Source organism: Papaver somniferum, chromosome 2 (genome assembly GCF_003573695.1).
Source record: "Papaver somniferum cultivar HN1 chromosome 2, ASM357369v1, whole genome shotgun sequence".
Classification (NCBI taxonomy): domain Eukaryota; kingdom Viridiplantae; phylum Streptophyta; class Magnoliopsida; order Ranunculales; family Papaveraceae; genus Papaver; species Papaver somniferum.
The window spans coordinates 6076595-6084173 of record NC_039359.1 but is presented as its reverse complement, the minus strand read 5'-3'; the positions used below and the strand labels follow the sequence as shown (position 1 = coordinate 6084173).

At 37.3% G+C, this 7579-nt stretch overlaps 1 protein-coding gene across 3 annotated transcripts; it reads left to right on the top strand.

Annotated features, from left to right (window-relative positions):
• Positions 1-676: 676 nt before the first annotated feature.
• Positions 677-4687, top strand: LOC113346754 (DDB1- and CUL4-associated factor 8-like). 3 transcript variants are annotated; one of them, XM_026590260.1, is made up of 6 exons: positions 677-803; positions 1657-1908; positions 2011-2154; positions 2661-3416; positions 4003-4222; positions 4340-4525. In XM_026590260.1, exons 1-6 carry the CDS (start codon positions 693-695, stop codon positions 4375-4377), a joined length of 1521 nt encoding a protein of 506 aa, XP_026446045.1. In that variant the 5' UTR covers positions 677-692; the 3' UTR covers positions 4378-4525. The 3 variants fall into 3 exon arrangements, with proteins under 3 accessions (XP_026446045.1, XP_026446046.1, XP_026446047.1); XM_026590262.1 differs by lacking the exon at positions 677-803 and adding an exon at positions 1009-1338; XM_026590261.1 differs by lacking the exon at positions 4003-4222 and having other exon boundaries at positions 4268-4687.
• Positions 4688-7579: the final 2892 nt, after the last annotated feature.

The following is a 7579-nucleotide window of genomic DNA, read 5'->3' as shown; positions in this document are numbered from 1 at the left end:
AATTTTGCAGGTAACTTCTTAAGAGTGAAAGGAATATGCTTCAATGAGGAGGTGGAAGGAGAATATGGGGTTGAGTATTTTGAATGCAAAGCATTGGAGGTAGCTGTTGACTGGATGGAAGATCTTAGCACAACTATTTAAAGTGGACTGTGAAGCACCGGTGAATTCTATAATTGGGGATGATCTACATATTCATTGGTGCAATCCGAATATTGTTCAATTTCTTAAAAATAGATTTAATAGTAGTAATTTTTGGTTTTGTAAGTTTGCAAATAGACTAAGTAATAATGCTGCTCATTTTATAACAAGAAAAGCTAAAGAGGAAGCTACAAATTTTTATTTTATATAAGATTTTATATCTCTGCTCTAGTAAAGAATGATAATTGTAAAATTTTAGTATCGAAAAAAAAAAAAAAAAATCCTTGTAACTAAATCTTTTAAGCTCCTATGGTAACTAAATTTTAGGTTTCATATGCAAGCGTTTGATGCATTTGCCTTGGGGCCGGCCTGGTCTTGAGTTCAGCTATTCTCAGAACCAAATCCTTAGAGCCTCGTATACTACTAGGTTTCATATGAAAGCCCTTGATGGATTTGCCTTGGGGCCGGGCTGGTCTTGAGTTCAGCTTTGCTTAAAAGGGTACTGTTCCTATCGCTATCGCCACAAGTGAAAGCTCGAAATAGAGAAGAGGGAAATGGCGAAAAGGGAAAAGACAACAGCCGGGAAAGGAATCAATGAAATATGGAAACGCGAAGTTGGTGAAGTGCCACCAAGAACCTTTGCTCATCGTCTTGGTGCTTCTCAGGTTTATTGCATTTTTCTTCTCACAACAAATTCACCTTTATTCGTACCCAATTTTGTTATTTATTTACGATTTTGACTGGTTTGATTTTTGAGGTATTTTGATTGATTTGGTTGTATAGAATGATTAATCAGTTTATGGGTTATTGTTTGAAAACCCTCTTTACTTTTTTAAGTAAGTTAACGGATTTGTCTAGAGATCATTAGTTGGTTCTGAGAATGTTCTGTTTAAGGCGAACTATCTTTAAAGGCAATGTTTTTTTATGAATCTTTTGTTGGGTACTTCATTTGCAGTACTGAAAACTGCACATAGATTCTACATTTTCTGGTTTTCTGGTGTAGCAGATGAAATAAGAAATTTCAAGAAAATAAGCAACATGGTGATGAGCTCCATGATGAATACTGTCCATCTCGCAGACTAGCACTTACTCAATCAAGAAAAAATGGGAAAGCGAAGTTTATATGGTAGACTCTGATAACTGCATAAGAAGTGCAGATGTTAGACCATAAGTAGCAGTTTGTTTTGCCTGTACTAAAAGGTGTGTAGATGTTGCTAATATGGATTCTACAGTTGGATCCAGTCATAACTGTTTTGTGAATCACGATAAAAATTTCTTCCACTGATCATCAGTCCTGGATTTTGCATATATTAGCCGCATTTTTTAGCTACATAGTTTTTCAAATGGTTTCGGAATTTTTTCCAATTGGAGTTTCCTTGTCGTTATTTTTACTTGTACTTTTATTCCATGTTGATCAAGATGTGTACCATCATCTATTTGTTCTATCCTCATATCCATCTAGTTGCAAACTAAAAATAAAGAACAGCTCTTATAGCCATCTTTTCTTTTTTTCTTCAGGATCTTGTGCTTCGACTTGCTGTCTACAAGACCTTGGAAAAGCATAGGGGTTGCGTAAATACAGTGAGCTTCAATGCTGAAGGAGACATACTTGTGTCTGGATCCGATGACAGATTTGTTATGTTGTGGGACTGGGAATCTGCCCGTGTGAAGCTATCTTTCCACTCTGGGCATACCAACAATGTTTTTCAAGCAAAGATCATGCCATACACTAATGATCGAAGTATTGTAACATGTGCTGCAGATGGGCAGGTAATACCTCACATTAAAAGTTAGAAAGGATGAAACATAAGTTTTCCAGCTTTCTGAATTCCTAATTGAGCTTTTATATTTTTTCCTTTATGTACATTTTAGGTGAGACATGCTCAAATCCAAGAAGACAGCCAAGTGAATACAAGACAGTTGGGAAAGCATCAAGGACGAGCTCATAAGTTGGCAATTGAGCCAGGAAGCCCTCACATATTTTATACATGCGGTGAAGATGGATCCGTTCGGCATGTGAGTGTTGTAGTAACCCTTTTATAGGATATATATTTGTCTTTGCATGTTGAAATCCGCGACATCTCTCATTTAGACCTCATTAGTGGACATTGTGTCTCATATGCTGGTTGGTGCTTCTGGAGGTCTTTTGTGCTAATTACCAGCTCCTTAATCATTACAACTAAATCTTAAACATGCTAATAACTTCACTTTATGCTTGCTGGTATGTTTAAGCTACCTCACATAATGCGCCATTAATCATAAGCACTTGATTATGGACCTTTATCATACCTTAGTAATATTACCAATCCAGTTAACTTGAGTTAGTCTCTGATTAAATGGAACTGATTATGGTGTGTTTCGGAACCATAAAAAGCTAACATTTTAGGGTTAGCAATAGTATTGTTTTCATGGATTTATCGTTTTTTTTTTCATAATTCCTTGACTGAGCCCAAATGGTATAATAGATTAGGCATTTAGCCATTTATGCAATTACCCAAGCCGTACGAGTTTGCTTTTTGCAGTTTGATTTGCGATCTAGTTCTGCTACAAGGCTCTTCACGTGCAAGGCTTTCTCTTCGGATAGATCAGCATATATGCCAACAGTCCATCTTAATACCATTTCAATAGATCCAAGGAATCCAAATCTCTTCGCAGTTGGTGGGACTGATGAGTTTGCCCGTCTCTACGACATCCGCAAATACAATTGGGATGGATCAAATGATTTTGGTCAACCCACAGACTGTTTCTCCCCACAACATCTGATTGGTGACGAGCAAGTGGGGATTACAGGCCTGGCCTTCTCAAACCAGAGCGAGTTACTTGTCTCCTACAGTGATGAGCATATCTATTTATTCGCAAGAGATATGGGAGTAGGACCAACTCCTGTGCCGCCATCTCCATCATCCGAGGCAAGCAACGCCAGTGGAGATTCTAATCCAACTACACAAGCATCTCCATCAGCCAATGATGCTGATGCTGATACTGCTGAACACCTAGTTTACAAGGGGCATAGAAATTGTGATACTGTGAAGGGTGTTTCATTTTTTGGGCCCAGAGATGAATATGTGGTAAGTGGTTCTGATTGTGGTAGGATCTTCATTTGGAGGAAGAAAGACGGGGAGATACTGCGTGCTATGGAAGCAGACAAGCATATAGTAAACTGCATTGAATCCCATCCCCATGTGACTATGCTTGCTAGTAGTGGCATTGAGCATGACATAAAGATCTGGACTCCAAAGGCTGATGATAGAGCATCACTGCCCGTAAAAGTTGAACAGGTAACCTTCATCTTTGAAAAGTATAGTGGCTTATGGCACATCTTAACATGTTGTGTCTTAAAAATAATAGCAGGTCATTTCTTACCCTCAAAGAAGTGTGATATGCGAAGCAAATTCTCTAACATCTTGGTGCACCTGTGGTTTGCACCATGCGCTGTATAGTGCCATCCTACGGTCTGTCTTGACCGCCGGGAGACAAACTTTCTCCATCTAGTTTTGTCATTAAGCTTAACGTTTTAATGTGCTATGTTGCTAAGCATGTGCTTGCTTAGTCCGTCGAGCTCAATTCTGTTCTACTTGTTCCCGCACCATAAAGTATTAAATAACCAATTAGTATATGTGAAGATTTTGTTTTCTACAGCTAGTTACAAAATGATATGGGGTAGGTTTTGCAATCGTTTTTATTTCTCAACCAAGGTAGAGGCTTAGGATGGTGGTTACTGAATATGTTTCCTGAACATATATGCTTCTCACTGTATTCATGCACGCTAGGACATGCATATTTAGTGAAAAAACTTCCAGATCGTCCTTAGGGCTGTCTGGGCAGCAGAGGAAGTTCTAATTTCTCTGCTGGTACTTATTAAAGGTTGAACCTGGACGCTTTACTTGCCTTGCCCTCGGTTGGGAGTATGACGATGACGATTTTGATTATGAGAATGATGACGATGCCGCCGACTTCTGTGAGCACGAAGACAGTGACGATGAAGACAGTGATAGTGATGATGATGATGATGGTGACGCTAGCGACGATTACGATAATGATGATGCTGATGATAATGATAATATTAATGATGCGGATGATAATGGTGAGAATGATACTGATACTGATTCTTAAATGTATGTGTATCCAGTTGAGTCCAGGGAGAAGTATTGGGCATTACCGCTTATTCACTCCTGAAGATATTTTTCAATTTCTACCGCAGCAGAGGCAGAGATCTACAGCCAGCAACAATATGGATGATACAGCTGCAGGCGTTAACTTGCTAGAGCTTTTTGCTGCCCTTAATCGTGATGTTGATGGTGATAATGACAGTTATGATGGTGCCGACAACGACTCAGATGGTGATGTAGCAGATACATGTAGAGTTAACTAGCATCTGGTGATCAACCCAAGATACAAGATTGTACATAGTTTTCAGTAATAAATTCTATTAGCTGAACTATAAACTTGGGCAATATAGCCTCAAAACTTTTGCGGATTTCTTCCTTTTGTATTACCATTGTGTATATCCCATCTTAGCTTTTTATATTGTCACTTGTGTTTGTTTTCCTTCTCTCCATTTTCTCTTGTTCTGAATCAACTGACTTTTTTGCACATACGTGACTTGATTTAATTGGGAAGCCCAGCATGAAAGAGTGACTGTCGCCAAGGTGTTGTCGGAGCCTCTGATGTAAATTTTTGGCTATAGATGGCAAAAGGTCATGTCGGGGATCATCCCATAACCTCCTAAACTTTCTCTCGATGCCGGTGCATGCTAGGTTGTACCTAGGGGAGTAGGAGTTTCTATTCTCTGCTGAGTGTAGCTTTTGTATTTCTTGCTACTTTAGCGCAACCAGATTTGACTTCGAAGTTGACAACTTCACTGTTACAATAGGAGAAAAGACAGCATACACGAACAATGCAGCCTAAGCAGGATTTCATTCTTTCCTCACGGGATGAAATTCCTTGAGGTTTGTGGAAGCTTCCATGTGTAATGCGGATCTGCATATGCAGCTGAACAAACCGGCTCTGTTACCGTGAGGTTTTTGTATGCCCTTCATCGGAGTTGGCATGGGCATATATCATGCTACTAATTGAAATGGGATCTATTTTCACTGTATATATACTCAGTACTATCACATTTCAATTTTGAAAATCATCCCATTAAAAAACATGCAAATTCTTTCTTCAGATCATTTTGTGCTCGCGAGATTGGGGTATATATAGATTAATTGAGGTATTATCCATTTTATTCCTATCCAAACTACTGTGCTAAGGGGTGTCTAAAAGGTGTTAAAAGATCAAATTGCCCATACTAAAAAACTATACCGACCAAAACATATTAAAAAAAAATTAAAATCTTTCTTCTACAATCCAACTATACATATGAAATAATAAAAAAAAAAAAACGAAGAATCAAAACGAACCAAAAATCGGCAGGGTATTTTTTGTCGACCTTGCCGACTAAAATATAGTCGGCAGGGTATAAGATTGAATACCATGCCGACTTTTCATCTTTGAAATTAGCAGTTACAGGGTCGGCAAGATATCCATCTCTATATAGTTGCCGACTAATCATGCATTTGTGTATGTCAAAAATCCTATAGTCGGTAGGGTATTTTTTTATCGACCTTGCCGACCATAAGTTGTCGGCATGTTCTTCATCCACAGACCTTGCCGGCCGGATATAGTCGGCATGTTCTTCATCCGTGGACCTTGACGAGTTTTCATACTTTCAGAACTGAGAATGTTGATTCCTTCTATAATTTTGAGTATAAAATCGCCCAATAGCTCTACAATCCCATATTTATAAGTGTGTGGGTAGTACGATTTCATTTCCGTTACAAGTAGAATTCTTAAAAGAAAAAAAAATCTCAAAAATCTACCCACATCCATGAGTTCAATCTAAAATTAAACCTAATTTCAAAATTTTAATCAACTAATTAACTAATTAAATTAATTATCCTAATCACATTTATTAGTGTTAATTAATTAAGGATAGATTAGCCATTTTTGTAAATATGTGGATAAGGGACTTTGTGTTTTACTTCAAAATTACCTTATTTTATCTCATTTGGTATACCTCAATTAATTTGGATATACCCCAATCAAGCCAGGCATTTTATCCATTTTGGAACTTTTATAGCAAGTCCGATAGGACTAGTTAAAAATGCACATTTGAGCATTCCGCGGACAGGCAAGCTAATTTCCAACAGCTATGAAACAATTAGCGCCTGTTTGGTACGGTTTTGAAAAATAGTTTTCCACTGTTTTAAAAACATACCCTTTTTTCCTTGTTTTCATTTTCTAAAAATTATTTGGTAAACTGTTTTTGAAAACAAGGAAAACCAACTAAATCAGATCAAATGTAAAGATTCGTCTAAGAGATAGTGATATTAGCCATGACTCACTTGCAGTCATTCCCCCATCTCTTACTTTGTTCTGAAAAGAAGAAAAGAAAAAAGAAAAGAAAAAAAGAGAAAACACATAAAACAATAATTTGTTGTTTTCATTTTTTTGTTTTTAAAAACAGAAAACAGATAGAAAACATTTTCTGAAAATGTCCCTACCAAACACGTTTTCTCCTGTTTTTTGTTTTCTCTGTTTTTAAAAACAGAAAACTGTTTTTGAAAACTATACCAAACAAGCTCTTAGTTTTTTACACCTTTTAAGCAGGGGGGCGGAGCCAGATTTTTTACTAAGAGGGGCAAAAGCATTCTAGGGGTGCAAGTGAGGTGAAATGGACTTGGACACCCAATATTTTTCAAATTTTAGGTTTTAAAGTCAGTTGGGAAGTGCACACCCTTATCATGCACTGGCTTCGCCCCTGCTTTTAAGTACCACCCTTCTTCAAAACATTCATCCAACTCACACTTAAATTCTTTCTCCACAAGAGTTTTTTTTTATGTGGAAGTTCTTTAGCTAAACTAGTTGTTCCTAGTTAATTAATTAAAGAAAGTAATAAGGATAAAATAATGCTAACAGAGTAAGATATATTAACTAGCAAACACAGTACAATAAATTTACAGTTTTATTTTTATCAAAGAAATTGGAGTAAATACTAGATTTATGAACTCTTTGTTGTAATTGTGTGGACATATGTTGCAGACATTTTTCAATGCTTCCTTAGCAATGTAGTCGATTGTTGTATTAAGTTTCCTATTTATATATTTCACCTGGGCTTGGGGTAAATCCCTTAAAATTATCTTGGCTTCCTGCAAATTGTTTTATGCGGTCCAAGGAAATTCGATGCTTGCTTTGTTGATGTTGTCGACCAAAGCTTTGCAGTCTGTGACGATGGATACGTTTGACAGAATGTTTTCTTTTAACCATGTGACTACCTTTGATAAGGCTTTTTTTTCCGCATGATAAGCCGAGAAATCCCACTCCAACACCGCTGATATGTGCATGAAGGTCTCATGGTCCACTGAGTAAAGAATAAAGGCATAACATGGTAGAGTCT

Excerpts from the sequence above, each read along its gene's own strand:
- LOC113346754 (XM_026590260.1), top strand. The coding sequence starts at position 693 with ATGGCGAAAAGGGAAAAGACAACAGCCGGGAAAGGAATCAATGAAATA. Across the intron at positions 804-1,656 it reads ATCGTCTTGGTGCTTCTCAG|GATCTTGTGCTTCGACTTGC; the intron begins GTTTATTGCATT and ends TTTTTTCTTCAG. Across the intron at positions 3,417-4,002 it reads TGCCCGTAAAAGTTGAACAG|GTTGAACCTGGACGCTTTAC; the intron begins GTAACCTTCATC and ends TACTTATTAAAG.